This window comes from Cygnus olor, chromosome 26 (genome assembly GCF_009769625.2).
Source record: "Cygnus olor isolate bCygOlo1 chromosome 26, bCygOlo1.pri.v2, whole genome shotgun sequence".
Classification (NCBI taxonomy): domain Eukaryota; kingdom Metazoa; phylum Chordata; class Aves; order Anseriformes; family Anatidae; genus Cygnus; species Cygnus olor.
Window position 1 is genome coordinate 3,799,872 of NC_049194.1, and position 18,906 is coordinate 3,818,777.

The 18,906-nt window shown below is 41.3% G+C and overlaps 2 protein-coding genes across 3 annotated transcripts in view; one reads left to right on the forward strand and one right to left on the reverse strand.

Annotated features, from left to right (window-relative positions):
* Positions 1-374: 374 nt before the first annotated feature.
* On the reverse strand, positions 375-4,484 carry LSM7 (LSM7 homolog, U6 small nuclear RNA and mRNA degradation associated). The gene is made up of 4 exons (XM_040537602.1): positions 4,378-4,484; positions 4,055-4,145; positions 2,539-2,610; positions 375-1,405 (listed from the first exon to the last, which is right to left on the reverse strand). Exons 1-4 carry the CDS (start codon positions 4,438-4,440, stop codon positions 1,263-1,265), a joined length of 369 nt encoding a protein of 122 aa, XP_040393536.1. The 5' UTR covers positions 4,441-4,484; the 3' UTR covers positions 375-1,262.
* SPPL2B (signal peptide peptidase like 2B) overlaps positions 4,382-18,906 on the forward strand; it is a 28,118-nt gene continuing 13,593 nt past the window's right edge. The window contains exons 1-8 of one of the 2 annotated variants that reach the window (XM_040537598.1): positions 4,382-4,665; positions 11,480-11,599; positions 12,686-12,868; positions 14,149-14,238; positions 14,963-15,102; positions 15,872-16,014; positions 16,825-16,921; positions 17,076-17,192. In XM_040537598.1, coding sequence (XP_040393532.1) covers positions 4,609-4,665; positions 11,480-11,599; positions 12,686-12,868; positions 14,149-14,238; positions 14,963-15,102; positions 15,872-16,014; positions 16,825-16,921; positions 17,076-17,192 — 947 coding nt within the window. In that variant the 5' untranslated portion in view covers positions 4,382-4,608. The remainder of the gene's footprint in view (positions 4,666-11,479; positions 11,600-12,685; positions 12,869-14,148; positions 14,239-14,962; positions 15,103-15,871; positions 16,015-16,824; positions 16,922-17,075; positions 17,193-18,906) is intronic. The other variant, XM_040537599.1, reaches the window with a different exon arrangement.

An 18,906-nucleotide genomic window follows, 5' to 3' on the forward strand; every position in this document is an offset into this window, starting at 1 on the left:
CCATGCTTTCTCAAAGATGTCCAGGAACAAGACACCTGCTGCCACCAAAACCCTTCACTCAGCTACAACCTCCTTGTAAAGGGTCCTCAAGAAACAGAAGCTAGGAGAAGCAGGTTGCCTACAGGCTACATGCAGGCATCTTCTACAGGAGTCTAAAATGCCTAACAAATGCAGAAGTATTCAGATAAAGGACCTGAAGCTATCAGTCATTTTTCATTGCTTTCCTGCCTTATAATTGAGCATTGTTTCTGGTCTGCTCACTTCACTTTTTGCTGTGTTCACCCACTCCCTGAACAAATGTCTTGTAGGTTTACAAGTGTGGAAGAGTTGCAATGGCAGATGTAGACCATTTTTTTCAAACAGACAGACATTTAGAAACAAGTTAATTTGTATTTATTCACTCACAACTCCTCAAATCTTGCTATTTGAAGTATAAAAGAAATGTTTACTTACAAATCAAATTATTACAGCCATCCCCTCATGGTTCTGCTTGTTATATAAAAATCAGCAGTATTTCCAGACACTGCCTACAACTGAACATTCTTCCTCTAAAATTTCAGCTATCAAACAGACACTTCCATAAGGTTCATATCAATCAGCCGAGACACGATAATCATGTGACAGGTTAGTCCAGTCTTCCCGTAAAAGCGTGGGAGCCTTCAAATTACACGGATCACAGCCCAAAAGATCTGCAACAAGTGCTAGAAAATTTCTTAGCTACGTAGCTTGTAGAGGTGATAAGGTAGCATATGATGAAAGTACTTCTCCTGCATGCACTGGAACAAGCAGGAAAGAGACCAAACTCTAATGCAAAATGCTTCCCAGCTGAGTCCTGAAAACTAAGAGGAAGAAAAACATTTTCTAATCTATTCAGATTCATTTAGTTTAAAAACAATTGTAATATTTAAAAATGCACAACATATAAACAATATTTGGGGCATTCTTTACTAATTTTAATGTGGTTGTTTCAAAATTCACAATATCAAGAGGATTTCTGACAATTCCTAGATAGCATATTCTCTCCTGTCAGCTCTAAACAATGTAGAGCTTCAGATTTATTTGAAAGAAAAAATCAGAACTTCCTTCTCGCACACCACACCCTATCCTGCACTTCTTATAGAAAACCACAAAAATAAAAGCTGACTGTTTTTCACATTAACAAACACATGTTCAAACTCTTCCCCCAAATCAGGGAGCTTCACACACACTGAGTTTCCTCCATGATTTGTACCCCTGAAGTCTTCAGAGATAGCACAAAGCCATTAGCCATCTTGCTGCTGAATGAAAGGGTTTGGAATTGCTTCCATGCCATCCTGTGGACAAATAAGAACCACAGAAGTCCCTCTGCAGACCACAAGTCCCAGCTGACGCGTGTCTTCTGTTAATTTGTATTGATCATCTGGGTCTGAAAAAGAGATCCACAGTAACAATGGCAACATAAGGCAGATAAACCAAATTCCATCAACTTCAAAAAGCACAGACATGCTATTTTTCCAGATTTCCCAGCATTTTTTATTTTATTTTTTTTTAAATCGAGCACACAAGACTACAGAAATGATGCAGCAATGTCTGACATTTTCAGCACATTGTCTTACTAGTTTTCAAAGCAGCAAATTATCTTCTAACAAATTCAAAGACCCTTTAATTCACCTAACCAAAAGCATAGATACAAACAATAAAAAAAGAGGAAGAAAAAAAAAGATCCTGATTCCATTTCAAATGACCTTATAGACAAACACTTTGAGTAGATTGAGGGGAGACCTCATGGTGGCCTACAGCTTCCTCATGATGGGGACTAGAGGGGTGACAGGACCTGAGGAAGAGCATAAAGCTGCTTCAGGGGCAGGGGTCAAGCTGGGTATTAGGAAAAGGTTCTTCACTGAGAGGTTGGTCAGGCACTAGAACAGGATTCCTGGAGAAGTGATCACAGCATCAAGCCTGCTGGAGTTCAAGAAGGTTTGGACAATGCTCCTGGACACATGGTTTGATTTTTAGGCTGTCCTGTGTAGAGCCAGGAGTTGGATTTGTTGAACCTTGTGGGTCCCTTCCAACTCAGAATATTCTATAACTCTATGAAAAAAAAAATCACAGCTCTATTAGCTCTAAGAAGCTATAGAAGACTTTAGTTCCATGGGAATACAGAGAGTGCATTTACAATACAGTTTATAAGATCGTAAAATACTAATTATTGCTGGAAAAAAAAAAATGCTTTTCATGCTTTGTGCAAGACCAGCAACCCTCCAAGTCAAAAGCAACTGCCTATTTGAAGAGGAACACTTCTTCATTCCAGCTTTAGAGGACAGGAGTACCAAATGAGTTATACAGGAGCTCAAGCAAAGACTAACAAGAATGCTCTACAACAGAAAACATGCTTAACCTGTGTTATTTCATCCATTCATGCTTCATCCCTGTCAACAAGTCTCTGGTCAGGTGATGTCAACCTGCAATTTTTGGTTATTCACCCACAGAGCTGTAAGTTTTCAGTTAAGCAAATCATTGTGGGGGGGAGATGCTTTACAGAGATAGCGTATTACTTACCTCTCATATATTCAATGGTACCATCAAGCACAAGGTTCAGTAGAGGGTCAAATCCTTTCAAGACGCCACTTGCTATTAAGAACCACACACAAAAGAATGATTAGAGACCAAAACCAGGAATACAGAAACACAGGAGGTTGAGAACACACTCAGTTCTCCAAATACATTCCCTCCCTCAAGGGAGGCAATCAAAAGAGTGACGGGTATTAAACAGCACACTTTATCAAAATGCAGAACTGTGAAAACCCAGCCTGCGTTGTATTCCATTTTTTACAACTAATTACAAAAGCGTTAATGCCTTAAAGAATATTTTGAGTTTTCAGCCAATTTCATGAGCATTTTAAGAGTATTTCAGCATAACAAATTAATACAAAGTCACAGCATAAAATAAGTAAATAAATAACAGAGACCCCTTGCAGAAGAACATCAGAAATGAGGCAAAGCTTTAACATTTTTCCGTAGACAATCCATTTTCTAGGTGTCCTCCTGGAACGTAATCTTTTCAGCATAAGCACTAGCATTATAGGAATGCACTGCAGACAGTCAATGGCTCTATTCTAAAACAGAACACGGATCTTCAAAACTTGTCACTAAATAAATTGCAGGACTACACAGACAGATCTCTCGTGTTGAAAAATACTTGATTATCAGCATTACTATCATTGCTACCAGCCCAAACCCAGGAATAGAATCCTGTATTTGAGAAGTTATACAAAGATTATAAAGGTAATAGCGTGGTTTTTCTGAGAAAAAAGTCTAAACCAAGATTCAACGGATTATAAATCACTCAAAAACTACCAAAAAAATCACCCCCCATTTAACAGTAGAGTACAAATAACTTCCAAAATTCTGTAAGCATCAGGGCCCACTAGACTTTTAAAGGAGATTTTTAAAAACTGAGCTTGCTTTGCAACGCTTATGCCCAGCACCTCCCACACAGCATTTTGTTAGCTTTCAGACAAACAGGCGTCCTGCAGGTGGCACTATCAGCTGCTCAAGGTTGGATAGCTGTAAATACAACAGGAGCAAATAAGGAAGGAAACATAACTGCTTTGGAAGTGATAGAGAGACATGGAAATATATTGAAACAATTTAAGAACTCCAGGAACTTTCAGCAAGTTAAGAGATGAGAAGGAAGACAGGTGTGTGAATCATAACAGCTAAGAACGTTTCTTTGCTACTTTAAGAGCACCCTCGAAACGTGAAGAATCAGGAAAAAGAAACAAGACAACTAACAGAAGATGAAAAAAATGCACAGATGAAATACAGAGATATAATCGCAGCCAGGAGATTAACAGAAAGATTAGCGGAGACAAGCTTCGCACCAATAAATAGCGAACTATAACGAATGAAAGCAACCGTTATTCATCGCCTTTCCTTGAAAATAAGCGGCAAAGAAAAAGAAGACGACCCCAGAAGAAAGAAAAGCGAATCACGACGTGAGGAGATGGCAGGGTGCACAGAGGACCTCACGCTGGGGGCATCCGTGTCCGGACCCAGCCCGGTGCCGGCTCACCTTCTCTCCCACCTTGAAACTTCACCCGGATCGTTTTGTCGATGTACTTGGAGAGATCCAAGATGCTCTCCTTCTTCTTCTTCTCCTTATCCTAAGGGAAAGGAGAGAAGGCGAGCTGGATTAAAGAGGAGCCTCCCGCAGCCCGCCCTCCCTCCCGGTTCCTTATACGCTTTTTACACAACCCTCTTTGCAACGCCGCTACGGAAATCACCCCGAGGCAGCTACGGACGAACGCGGAGCGAGGGGACCGGCCGCCGAGCGCGACCGCGACGCCCTCCGCCAGGAGCGCGGCGCCCCCCGGGGCGACGAAGCCCCCTCCTCACCGCCATCTTGCCCGCGCCGCCACCGCCGCCGCCGCCGCCGCCACCCCCGCCGACGTTCGCCATTTCATTTGCCGCCGCCAGAAGTGACGCCGCCGCCTGGGTAAACACCGATTGGCTTGCCAAGGAGCGCGGGGCGGGACTTCCGGTCCGGGTTGCTAGGTAACCGGTGCGGAAGGGGTCCGGCCTGGCCCGGGCGGAAACAAAAGCGGGCGGCGGCGCGGCGGGGCCGGGATGGCGGCGCGGCGGGCCCGGCTCCAGGCCCGGCTCCTCCTCCTCTTTCTGCCTCAGGTGAGCGATCGGTGCCGGCCCTGAGAGCGCCCTGGGCTTTCTCTGGTGCTGGGGGTGCCCTGTCGGGATAGGGGCGGTCGCTGGATAACGGGAAGGGGCCGTGGCAGCAGCCCACCCTTAGTCTGTGGGGTGTGCTCTCCGTGATCCATCAGTGTTTGTGTGTTACTGCTTTGTTCCGCGGTTGTCAGCGTGTTCCTTATCGCTCTTAAAGCGTGGTGGATTTGCTCAGCCAGAGCCTTCTGTAGGTAGCCCCTTGGGAACAGCACGCAGGGAGGCAGATGGGTTTGGGGCTGGGGTCTCCACAGCAGGGGTAGCTTTTGGCTTTAGGGTTATCCCAACTGGTGAGTCTCTGAGAAACCAGCCGGTGTAAAACAAAGGGGGCTTCTGCTGAACCCTTAGGTCGCTTTGATTCCTGCATTCTTCTTCTGTGCTAATATATTTTGTGGGACAAACTTTCCCAGGTCTTACAAACACGTGTGGCAAATCGTGCAAGTAATCCTGATGCAGGAGAGAATGGATTTTTAGCTATTGTGTTGTGGCGTGGTACATAGTTTGTGTATTTTAAGCTCAGGTGTTCTGCGTTCTGAAAGTGTCACTAAGATACCTTAACTGCTTACTAGGTACTCTGTAGAGCAGCATTTCTTCTTGGGTCTTATTAGTGCAATATCTTAATATGATGGTTTAATTTTTTCCTCTTACCTGTCTCCTTAGTGTTTCCTTGCAAGTGATCTTCAGTTACAGAATGAGCTGATTACCAGTTAACATACTTTCTTTCTTACATCTGCATAATACCTTCTCCTCCTCGTTTTTCACCTGCCTTGTGTGTTTTGCAGTTCCTAATAATGCTTCAAATGCACTGGTAGTGCCAACATGAGGTCCACAAATAATAAGGTATAAGAAGGGGTTGAGGTCTGGCATGGAGTTCATCATCAGCTTTGAAAAAGTGACCACCGTCACTTACCTACTGTAAGCTACTAATGTTTCAGGTATCCAAGCTGGCTTGTTCAAAAACTATTTGAAGAGCTCTGATTTTGCAGTGCTTTACATCTCTTGTACTTGCCTGTAGGAGTTTTAGCTAGTATTTCATCCTCAGCTTGAGGCAGAGAAGAGTGCTGTGATGCACTTGCACTAAAGTGATGTACAAGTGAATGTACTAAAGTGAGTACAAGTGACTGATGGATGGGATTATTCCAGGAGGACAAAGCTGACAGCTCCTACAATGAGTTGTGTGTATTTACTGTGTGCTAGTTCTACTCATCATATGTTTATACAGACCAAGATATAACCATATATTTATACAGACCAAGGTACTGCCTGTGATGTAACACTATGAACCAGTGTCCCTAAGGCAAGGACAAGGTAATAACTTGCTGTACCTGTACCATGGTGTGCCTCATTCTTTTCTGCTAGCATTACTATATTATGCTAGAAACTGTATTGTTGGAGTGACAAATTTAATCCTTAAGTTTTGTTTTTCTTAGTTTTGATTATTTCAGTGACCTGACTCAAGCCTAGCTCCCCAGCCTGTTAAGCTGGCAGAACTGCGAAGGCTGTGAAATCAGAGGGGGGTCAAGAATAAGTCACATCTTCTCTAGATACTGCTGTACAAATTTATAGCCCTGTCTTGTAAAACAACCTCTGTGTACATCCAGACTCATGTGACCTCCTTATAGTATAAATTGCCCCTTTCAATGTTGTCTTAAGCTTTCAGCATGTAATGTACTCCCTTAAAGTTATACAGACTGTATTTGTCCAGCTGTGACTCTTCCTTCTGTGGAAAAACAAAGGTTTAGGTAGTTAAAGGTGTGTGGGGTGCCCTGGTGAGTTTGGAGACATGGCAGAGACGAGCAAACAGTACGAAATGAGCCGCCAGGTTGGCTCAGTTGCTCACGTTGCAGTTTCTTGAGAAACTTGGTGAGCTGAGTTCTTCTCCACCTTCTTCCATCAGTTACCTTAAAGGCCCTGGTGCTCGTCTGCAAGCTGCGTTAGTTCACCAACATGGCAGAAAGTAACCCGTCAAAATCTGGGGGGTGGTCTGCTCTTTTAATGCATGAAATAGACCACGTAAGGGTCTGAAGTTCAGAGCAAACAAGTGGGCCCTTGTAGTGCCACAAACTAATAGATTGGCTCAACTGCCTCTTAAGTTGTGCCCTCAGACTTGATGCTTCTGATGTGTGAGAAGCTTCACCTTGTTTTGTAGCTTTGTATTGTAAACTGTGTTGATTGTAGGACAGGCTTCAGAAAGCCACGATTCTAGCAGGTTGCCAACTTTGCAGAAATCTTGCTTGTGTGGATATCTGGATATGGATGTCTAATTGTAAATGTTCTGTTACCATACAAATATTCTTTATCCATATATGGAAAATGGATAATTCCCTACTTAACTGGAAGAAATTACTTCTGCTATTTGAGTCTAAGAAGCCTGTTCCATTTTAAGCTTGTCATAGTCTTCTTAAATCATATGTACTGTATGAAGCAAGAATCATATAAACAGTTTATCATACCAGCTGTTATTTTTTTTCCTGCAGATTTTGAAAGAGGCTGGGCTTGAGATCCAAACTCTTGGAAAAGAGCTTTTTGGAGTTGTGGGAAGGTTGTACAGGATCTGCACAGGAGATTGTTTTCTCATAGGTTAATCCAGGATATGGAGTGATCTCTAGGAACTGTGAACAATAACAAAGGTTGCCGCTGTCCCAGTGCATCAACCTCACTGCTTTGAACTTACTCTGGCAATGTGATGCCTAGTGATATAAACAAAAACAAAACTGGAAGCATCAAAGCCCTACAGTGCTGAAAAAAAGAGACTCTAATGCCCATGGCTCTCCGTAGGTGGGAGAGAATGAGAACAGGATCGAAGTGGTTGTTAACAGACTCCAGAACTATGCTTTGATGCTAAGTGATAATTGCATTGTAAAAATGTTTGTTAATCCCCGTTCATTTCTGTCCTCCATGGACAATCTGTAACTCCTTACACCTTGTGCATTTAGCCCTGATCGTATTCCATTTAATTCCCATCATCCTTGATTTTTACTTGTTTGTTGGCGTACAAGTGCACAGCTTTCTAAAGTGTTTCGAGTGCTTCACAATAGGAACCTTTTACTCCCCTAGTATTTCTTTTAAGAACCATTGAGTTGCTCAGAAAGCCTAATTGCATATTGCTGTCTTCAGTGTGCCACGTGGGGATTCTCACTGAGCTCCAGTAATGGCCATATAAATGGAAATGGAGCAACACACCCTATACCTATTCTCTCCTCTTAAAGATGTGTAGTTTCTGTTATAAATGTCAGATCTTTAACTGTGCAAGCTGATGGTTTTTCAAATGCATAAAGCCATCCTACTGCAGGTAGCTAGCACCTGCAAAACTGCCTGAAGCATTTGGAGGCAGCTGTGCATGTGATACTCAAAACTGAGCTGTCCACGTTTTGGATGTGATAGTGTAAGCATTGATAACACACCAGTGTTTTAGTTATTGCTGAGCAGAGTTATTCTCATCCTAAATCCAAAGCAAAGCACTATATCAGCCACTAGGAAGAAAATTAACGAAGTCAAGGACTTTCCAGCTTCTAATGCTGTCCTGGCAGCGAGAGGCCTGGAGGTGCACAAGAAGCTGGAAGGGGACACAACCAGGACAGCTGACCCAGCCTAGCCAAAGGGTTATCCCATGCCACGTGTTGTCATGCTCAGCAATAAAACTGGGGAGATTGACCAGAGAGGGGGCCCTGGGGCTTAGGGACTGGCTGGGCATTGGCGAGCAATCGTGTTGTGCACCACTTGTTCTTCTTACATTCTGTTGTTACTCTTATTACTTATTATTTTCCCTTCCTTTTCTGTCCTATTAAACTGTCTTTGTCTCAACCCATGAGTTTTACCTTTTTCTGATTCTCCCATCCCACTGGGGGGGGGGGGGGGAACAAATGCCTGCGTGATGCTGAGCTGCCTGCTGGGTTAAACCACAGCAGTCCTTTTTAAACCCGGACAGCTTCTGTAACAATAAGCAGGAAACACTCTCGTTCTGGTCGTCTCTATATCTATACTAGGGTCTCTGTGGCATGTTACTCTTGCGAGACAAGTTCAAGATACTAACGACTGTGGACTATTATTTAGCGATGCTTCCTTTTGTTGAAATGAAAGTGGTTTAGGTGATGTGGTTAGATAGCTTAGATATGAGCTAAAGAAGCGCACTGTGACAAATAGGTGTTTATTTTTCGTGTTGCTTTTGCTAAATATGTTTTTTTTCCACCACCATTCTGCATGGTGGTATCTCCCTTCCCAGTGTAGCCGTATCTGGAAGCTTGCACTTTGGTCAAGGAGCCTTTAATCAGCTCTGAAATAAGCAGTGTAGCCCGCTATGCCCAGCCCACTTCAGGACAAATCTGGTAGATTTTAGAGAACCAAATGAGCACTAATACTGAAGAATAAAGTTGCTGCATCAGTTATCCAAAGTTAATTATACACAAAAGAGCTAAAGATCAAATATTTCTACATCCCACATATTTTGGGTTGATTTTTGTTTACCGCTTTGCTGATACTTTGCAGTGAAATGGTATCATTTATTCTCCAGGCAGTTCGGAGTTCGTTTATGATTAAAGACAATTCTTCAAAGTGTTCCAGAAAGCATGCTCACTGCGAGCATTTCCAAGGGTGCAGCGTAGCGTCCGTGTAGTAGGTTTGAAATAAATGGGGAGAAATGTCTGAGGGATTCTCTCCATGAATTTTAGTACAAGCACATTAAGATTCAGCTTTGCTTCCAGGTGTCTTTGTCATTGTGTTTCTCAGCAGCTACCTGGAGAAACAAATGTGTAAGATGTATTCGTAAAAGTGTATCATTATCAAACAATTAATCTGTTTAACATATGAATGTTAGAATGAGATGTGACAGGCTCATCTGTGAACACCTTTCTATCTAAAATTGTTAGACTCTAAGCCAGTACAGCAGTGCGGTTAGGGATAGTATATATTTTTTTCTCTAGTAATCTTGAAATCTTTCGATTCACCCAGGTTTAATAGAGAAGGAGTCTTCCAAATGACTCTTGTGCTTCAGATGGCGAGGCAGGTTTTAGGGTATCTACATAGGAGAGGGATCCTGTAAATATAAAGGCTGCTGGAAAAGCTCTGCTCGAGGAGCGCTGGATGGGAAAAATAGCCAAGGAAGAATGGGAGCAGAGGAGCTGGGTCTTTGGGTAGGGGATAGTAGGACATGAAGGCAGTTGGTAGAAAGATGAAATGAGTTGGCTTGGAGTTCAGCACAGGGGTATAAAAACACTGCTAGGCTGGATTAAGGGAGGGAGCGAGCGTCTCTTTAGCTTTCTTCCTTCTGTCATACTGGCTTTTGGGTTTTGTCTTGCCAGTCATTCTTCCTGCTCTCCATCTGCACTTGACGTGAAACCCCTGGGGAGCTGCATTTTAAGTCTGTGATCAGAACAGGGTAGGTGTTAGCTGTTGCTGATCAGCTCTTGCACAGTATTAAGACCTTCGCTGTTTGTTACCATCCTGCATCCCTGGCAACTAGGCTGAGGGTGGGCAAGAGGCTCAGAGGGAATGCAGCTGGGGCAGCTGAGCCGAGCTGGCTGAAGGGATGTTCCATGCCATATAGCTTCGTGCTCAGCAATAAAACTTGGGAGAGAGTTTTTCCAAAGCAGCTGTTGCTCAGGGACTGTCTGGACTTTGATCTGCTGGTAGTGAGTGGCTGCTTTTGCATCACTTGTCTTTGCTGTTGTTGGTTTTGGTTGTGTTTTTTTCCCCTTTTTATCCTCTGCTTATTAAACTGTATTTATCTGGACCTGCCATTTTTTTCCTCACTTCTGCCCTTCTCATTCTCTCCCCAATGCTGGAGGGGGAAAGTGAATGATCAGTTGGGCTTGGCTGCCAGCTGAGGTCAGCCCACCACAGCCATGTGATGGGAAATCAAAAGCATGCTTTTGCCCTCCCTTCAGGAAACTTAGGAGTTTGTCCAAGCAGTGCAGTGTCAATGTACATAATCTTTTTATAGTCTATTACCAGGCAGCAGTGCTTCACTGTCCTCTTGCAGAGAAACTTAAGTGCTTGAAGGCCTGAAGCAGTAGTTAAAGATCAAGACTTTCTATCTTCAAAGAGGCATTGATCTGGACTAGTGCATTTGAATTTAAAAAAAAAAAAAAAACCTCGAAAGTGAATTGTTCAGAAAGGAGGACAAAGTCTTTTGAATGTGAACTAAGCATTGAAAGCTTTCTACAGGGACTGCAATGGTCAGATCTTGGCTAGTCCCTAAGCACCACGTCCAGCCTTTCCTTAAGCACCCCCAGGGACGGTGACTCTACCACCTCCCTGGGCAACCCGTTCCAATGCCAGACTGCTCTTTCTGAGAAGAAATGTCTCCTAACTTCTAACCTAAACCTCCCCTGGTGCGACTTGAGGCCATTTCCTCTAGTCCTGTTGCTAGTTATGTGCAAGAAGAGGCTGACCCCCAACTCCCCACAGCTTCCTTTCACTGAAGGTCAGTGTGACATGAAGTGGCACAGAGGGAAGAGGGAGGGAGCAGAATCTCCTGGTGGTGGGACTGTTGTTTTTATAACCATATTCAGGGAGGCTTCATTTGATTCTTTGACCAGTTCCTTTGTAGGAGCGAATCTGCCTTATGTATCTGAATTCTTTGTTTGAAATATGATGGAAGTGATAACGAATTCCACTGTATTCCCTGCACAGACCCTGAAACTTTGTAGAATCGTCTGCTTTTCTTTTAATTAAAAAGCAGACTACTTGACAGGAAGTTATGCCCATTACTTCTGCTGTTTCATGTGACCCAAACTTCTTGTATTGAATTTTGTTATATTTTCAGGTGTACTGCGAGTATGGAATGGTACATGTCCTTTCAGAGAAGGGGAGCAGCAAAGGAAAAGACTACTGTATCCTCTTCAACTCGCAGTGGGCCCATTTGCCACATGATCTGGGTAAAGCTGTAAGTACCTAGATAAGTAATAACAAAAGAATATATTCAAAAATGCCTTTGTTGTAGGGGAAATTTCTAATTCCTATCTTGGATTTAGTAGAATCTGAAACACCTAATTTGCTTGCTGTGCTTTGAAAAATATTTTCAATCTGTTAAGATCTCCCTAGACAGTGCTGTGATGGTGGTAGTCCTTTCCAAGCAGCATGTAGAGAGTAACAACTATTTCAGGTTCAAGACGAAAATCTTTCTTTTGCACATCACGATCAATTAAATGAGAATAAAACTTACCTGTGGTTGGAAAGAAGCTTTTGTGTTAGTGTGATACAAAAAGATACCCCATGACCTTCCTGATATCCTGAAAGATGGCTTTTAGTGCTTCCTCGGTAAGTTCATAGTTCTGTTAAGTTTAGGAATAAATAATTACAAACTGTCACGTGTGTTCTGTGTTATCCGGAGCTGTGTAAGCTGATGACTTTTTTCCCCACTCGGTGGTGATAGGTGGCCACTTAACATGACTTCACTTACGAGACCCGCTCTGTTTACAAGCAACAAATCTGGGAGGACACCGTTACCGGTCAGCTCCTTTAGTACCTGTACCAAGAAGTTACCATCAACATGCTTTTCAAATTTCCTGGATCTGTTGTATCACCTGTGTGGTATTCACACTTAACATCTGGCAAGTTGAAGTCAGCCTTAAGGACAAAGGCAGTTAGAGGACTTAGTCAACCTTAAGGACAAAGGCCTTTAGTTCCTTATAGAATTATCAGTGTCATCATCCTGGCAGGGTGGTCTCTAGTAGACTCCCACAATGACATCTGCTTTGTTTGCTTTTCCCGTAATCCTTGCTAAGAGGCCCTCAGCTGTGTTGCCATCAGCTTACAAGCTCTGTACAATCCTGCCCTTCTGTTACAGAGCCACCCCCCCACCTCGCCTGCTTTGTCTACAGAGAGAACAACACTGTTGCTTCTCTGAGAATACCCTCGCTTCTTCATTACTTGTAAATTCTAAATTGTGTTTTAGAAACCCTGTGCTTTCTTGCTCTTGATTTTATTTATATATATATATATAAAATTAAAAAATATTTTTTCTTTTCAGTCACTCTTGCAGCTGCAGGATCAGACAGCATCTGTTTTGTGTTCTCCTTCTGATGTACCTGATGGGGGATTTAATAATCAAATCCCCATGGTGATGCGAGGGAATTGCACCTTCTATGAGAAAGTGAGGCTTGCTCAGATAAATGGAGCTCGTGGGCTGCTGATTGTTAGCAGAGAGAGGCTGGTAAGTCTATTTCTGTCTTTCTAGATTACTGATGCTCCTCTAGCATTAGGTACTGTCTTATTTTCAGTGCTTATTGCTGGTATTTGATGCTCCTCTTTAAATACACACACGTATGTTATTTATGTTTATTTTTATGTATCTTCCTGCCTTGCCTAGCTATGTGTGGAAATAATACAGATGAAGAAAATATTAATAAAACAAGAGGATGTACTAATTTAAGTAGGCAGAGTGCTGCATAGAGCCCCTGTAACATTGAGTCAGGGGCTTAGAATTTTCCTCATGTCAAATGAAATACTGGAATCAAAAAGATTCCAAGCCAAACCATTCTATGATTCTTGACCTCTCTGGGTGTCTTTACATATTGAGCCACTAACTTCAGAGAACTGTTAATGATTTCAGGATCTCTTTCTGAGTGGTAACCACCAATTCAGAGTCTAGGAACATACCGGCATAGTTTATATTACTTTTTCCAAGTTGCATTACTTTATATTTGTGCTAAAGTGAATTGGCCATCTTTTTCCACTCATTCGGTTTGGTGGGGTCTTCAGGATTGGTATATTTGACTGCCTGGATTCATATCATCTGCAGAATTGGAGACTTTACTCCACCTTACTTTTTCACCCTAACAATGAAAAATGTTGAATAAAAGCAGTCCAAGCACCAATCGAGCGTGGACCCTACTGCAGTCTCTTCTCCTCCCTGAGATGAAAGGATTAAGTCCTAATATTTTGCTTCCTGTTCTTTAAATAAATAATTTTTAGTCTGTGGAATGACCTTTCCAACCCAAGAAGTTTTTTAGTAACTTTTTTAGACTTTGGTGTATGCAGGGCTGTTTCTCACTCCTCTCTCTCCCAGCTGCTATTGCACAGCAGTATTTCCCCTTTCTGCAATGTGCTCTCCCAGAGGCAAAACCAGCATCACTCATGGCTCAGCTCTGGCCAGCAGTGGGTCCCTTTTGGAGCTGGCTGGAACTGGGTCTGATCTGACCCGGGGCAGCTGCTGGGCTCTCAACCAAGCCCTTGACACGTGGACTCAATACAGCATCTTTATAATTGGTTTAAGATTTTTGATAACGTATTAGCAGTATTTTTTTTGTTTTGTATTGTGTTTTGGATTATTTCTTCAGTGGATTGCCTGTGTAAAGATAATCTTAGATTATAATGATTTTTTTGTCCCTTTTTAGAATATTTTCCAAATTAAAAGGAAACAAAACTTTAACCCTTTTGATGTAGTCTTTGCAGAAATGAATATATTTTTGCCTGATCTGAACTGTCTTTCAGGTTCCTCCTGGGGGTAACAGGAGTCAGTATGAAGAGATTGATATTCCTGTTGCTCTGCTGAGCTATTCTGATATGTTAGATATTGGCAAGGTAAGCTCAATACTAAGTATTTAGTATGTATTTAGTATTTAGTTGCTATTTCATACCAACTGAAATGAGTCATTGATCAACAGTATGTGAAGCTCATCTTAGGAGCTTTGGCTCTGTAGAGAGTTATATTCACAAAGACCGTTATGTTTTATCCAGTTATCTTATGTTTTATGAAGTGTCTATCCTATACTTATTTTGGGGAGCCTTGCCTTGAAATAGTCCTAGTCTGACAGTGTACTTTAAATACCTGTTGGCAGCGGGAATGCATCTTCTTGGTTCACTTTACCAGGAAGAAATTCAGCCATGTGTGATCAGGAAGCTAACTTCATAAGTATGTTACTGGCATAAAAGAAAACGGGCATGTAGACTCTTTCATATGATATAAGCTCTTTCATTGTTGTAGTATCATTATCTCTGGATCTTCTCTTGAACTGAGGCAGCAGAGGAAGACCTGGTTGTGCCAAGATGGTTCTGCAGAAGCAGAACTGCAAATGTCTGTAGCACTTCTAAATCACAGAGAAAGATGTCTCATTAAATTGTGTGTATATTTGGAATGTCTGAAGGTGTTCTTTGCATTCCCTTGACATATAGCCTGCGTTTTTTTTAAATACCTTTCCTGGGAAAAAGTAATATCAAAAACAAATTTGGGAGACTTAAAGAACAGGGTGGTTCTAACTGAAGACTGATCACCAAGTTCCTTAGAGTTTTGTGCTTGCCTCTGCAGAGTTTCGGCAGGTCAGTGAAAGGGGCGATGTATGCACCAAATGAGCCGGTGCTAGACTATAACATGGTGATTATATTTGTCATGGCCGTGGGGACTGTTGCAATTGGAGGCTACTGGGCAGGAAGCAGAGATGTGAAAAAGTGAGTATGAGGAATATAACATGCCAGATTTTTTCTTGTACTTTTGTTGGGGGCAGGACAGAACCATGGTGGTGTTGTCCTCTAAAGACAACCTGGTGGCTGTGCAGCTGAGGATTGGAGACTAACTGGAGTGGGAAGATGCTAGCGTGATATCTGAGAGCCCTTGAGTCTGGTGTATAATTTTCATGTATGGTATTTTGGTGTTTTGCCTTTTTTCAAAAAGCCAAGCATTTGAAAAACTTGAAAGGGAAATTGGATTGGAATAGGCTGTTTGGGCTTTTGCAAAGAGTCATCTTTACAAGTCTTATGAAAATTATAACAATTGATTTCACTAGTATAGTGTAAAACTGATTAGCTGGTTAACATATGATGTTTATTATGAATGTTTTACTGAAATTTTGTGATTACTTTTTGCAAGTAGGTGGGGAGGAGGTCTACTCTATGCATTTCCAACATTTACTTTACACAAGCTGATATCAGGATTTCTTCGGAAGACAGCAATGTATTCTGTGGGAACTTTCAGGATTCAGAGTTTTAAGTGAATGAAAAATAGTACTCTTGATATAATAACTTAGTGATTACTATTACACCAGATTATTTGGGTGTTCATACATCCATGTAAAATATTAAATTCCACTGACTTGACTGGAAATCCATACAGGTATTGGTGTAGCGTCATCTTTTCCAAGCCCATGTAACTCTTCCTGAAGTTTCAGTGACATTTTCTTGCAGAAGTAATGGTCTGATTATAGCCATATTACTCTTTCAGGCGATACATGAAGCACAAACGTGATGATGGGGCAGAGAAACATGATGATGAAACAGTTGATGTGACTCCAATAATGATCTGTGTGTTTGTAGTAATGTGCTGCTCAATGCTGGTCCTCCTTTATTTCTTCTATGACCACTTAGGTACTCTTCAGTTTTATTTCTATTGATACATCTTCAATACTACTAGGCTGCCATTGCTTCAAGAATAATTTTACTGTAGAAGTGATTATGAAACATCTGTCTTCTGCCATTTTTTCTCATCGCTATATGATATAAACCCTTTAAGAAAATCCTCGGGGTAGACCTCTGTACCTACTTTAGTAAGGTTGGATTTGGTATTCATAGCACTTCTTTCAAATATTAAAATCTTTTAAGTAGATAAAAAGGTGTAAGATGCTAAGCCTTTATTTTTACCAAAGGATTTCTCAAACCTATACTCTTCCTATTATTACTCAAGTTGATTTTTTAGCCTTATAGGTAAGGTAAGCTTCTATTGACCACTTTTTTATCAAATTAAACAAATAACTTGCAACCTTAACACCCTGAAACTTCCATTCTCATATTTCTGAGGAAGCTGTGAAAGATGCATACCATCTGTGTTAATTCATTTTATTACTGAGTGATTTTAAGTGTTCCCTTATGGAGTTCACATGTACCAATAGTGAGAAGATGAACACTTCACTGTGAATTGTCTCTTTGGCTTCTGATTTAAAGCTTACTTTAAAAATATTAGCCAGGAGTTTTTGATTTGTTGAAGTAGCTGTTGTATAAAGTACCTGAGTGAAATGACCTGGAATTAGATATTTAAAGAGCATAAATCTAATCAACAATTATTTGAAGTCTCTGTGTTTAATTTTCACTGATGAAATTTAAGCGTTATTCAGGCTTTTTCTTTGAAAGAAAGCATCTCTTACCTTATCCTTCATGGACTTACTACTTTTTATTTGTCAGTCTATGTTATCATAGGAATATTCTGCCTGGCTGCCTCAATTGGACTTTACAGTTGCCTGTCTCCTTTTGTAAGAAGACTTCCCTTGGGAAAGTGTAGGTATGTGACAACTTGTAAGTTTTCTAATGGGAGAAAATAAATTTATAATATAGGGTAATTAAGGGATTTACAAGATGATTTCATATTTCAAAATGTTTATGAAGGAGGAGGGCAACTACATATACAACTGTATCCATTTGTGTTTCATTTTCAGAATCCCAGACAACAACTTGCCTTATTTTCACAAGCGTCCACAGGTCCGGATGTTGCTGTTGGCGGTATTTTGTATCTCTGTCAGCGTAGTCTGGGGAATCTTCAGAAACGAAGATCAGTAAGTGTATATTTCAGTTTCTGTGCAAGAAGACTGTAATATACGTTACACTATGTTATTGACATCTGTAGAAGCTTAAACCTATCCAGAATCTAGGAGTTAGAGGAAAGAAATTAGAAACTTAGACATAAAATTCATAGTTGCTCTTGATGTACTTCATCTTTGTCTGATTGGTCTAAGTTACAGGAAATTGTCTCTCGCTAAGCCTGACTTCTTTCCAGAAAATTCAGGCTTCACTGTGTCTGGAGTCCCAGCCAATATTCTGATCTCACTGGTTTCACACAGCTTTTCAGAAGTGGTATAGAAGTTTGGATACAAGTTGTCTAATTTGTTTCTTTAGGTGATGGTCCACATGTGGATTTGTTCTGACAGAACAAGATCTATGACAATTGTCCGATCTTTAGAAAATGATTTACTCATACCAGACAGTTGAGGGGAGCTATGTCCAGTGTTGCTATGGTACCTAATTATAGCATGTTCATTCTTCTTACCACTTCAGTTAAAGGGTTTCTATCGCAGATTCCATGTTAGAACTGAAGTGCTGGCTTTAGTTTCTGCTGATAGTACTGAAGGTGTCTTTCTTGTCTTGAACACCTTTTATTGCCTTTGTGGGACCTGTTTTCTGTGTTAAGGCTTTGGATCATTCACTGACAAAATTCACAAATCCAAAAAGCATCAACTCTGGAACTTCTTGTAGAGCAATAAGGAACCAGTGTCAGACTGAGAAGTACTATAGTGCCATTCCAACCTGTGATAATTTGGACTGGAAGACCCATAATCTTCTGCCTCAAAGCTGGAGTGGACTTGAGTGTCCTGCACAAAGCTTCATCAGCAGGTACTCGGGTATTGATCAGAGGATCACAGAAGCATAATGCCTCGTCTGCATCTAGTCTCTAGCAGTTGTAGGGAAACGCTAGTGTTCTATATCTCAAATCCTACTTCTGTTTCATCCTAGCTATCAAGAATAAAACAAAGAGCTTTAATTCTTCTAGACTTAACTTGCAAAAACTTGCCCAGGAAAATTCTTCCCTTCACTGAGATTCCTAGACAGGAGGCTTTCAGCAGTGTTTTATCCAAGGAAAAGACCACTAGCAGCCTCTGAAAGGATTTGTACATCTCTTTCTGCGGATGATTCACTCTGTGTGTGTTTCCTTTGGAGAGTGTGTCAACTTGAACCAGTTTCTTTTAAGACTGGTATACGAAGAAGTATTCCATCAGGAAGTATGATAATAAGGTGATTCTTAATTACCAGTATTAACCAAGAATTAATCTGTTTTTCCATCCTGATCTTAGTTGGTGACTGTACCACCAGCAACCACAGCTGCATTTTTATGGTTGCTAAAATGAAAGAGCAGTGTGTATTGTAAATGTGAGACAAGGTATGTAGGGAGAGATAAAAATGTTCTGATAGACCTGCCACAGGTTTTAGCATAGCTAGTTTTATTCTCTATTCACTTATTTCTTTAAACAGCCAAGACCACAACATGCTACTAGTTTATAATAAATGGGTATAAACTGCAGTATTTTTTTCAGCAGCATTATAAATCTAATCATTCATGGAAAAAAAAAATCCAAGTATTGAAAAGGATTGTGGACATGGAAAAAATAGAATTTGAAAAGCAGCTACTGGCAGCAAATATGCATGACAACTTGGTGTGTGGGGTTAATTGCACTCTGAGGTAGTTGTGTTCAAAGACCCTTTGATTGCTCTGAA

Bases quoted from the DNA above. Each gene is read 5' to 3' on its own strand.
- LSM7 (XM_040537602.1), bottom strand. From the start codon at position 4,440: ATGGCGAACGTCGGCGGGGGTGGCGGCGGCGGCGGCGGCGGTGGCGGC. The intron at 2,611-4,054 runs GTGAGCCGGCAC...GGTTCTTAATAG, and splicing joins GTTTCAAGGTGGGAGAGAAG to CAAGTGGCGTCTTGAAAGGA. The intron at 1,406-2,538 runs GTAAGTAATACG...TCTCTTTTTCAG, and splicing joins TACCATTGAATATATGAGAG to ACCCAGATGATCAATACAAA.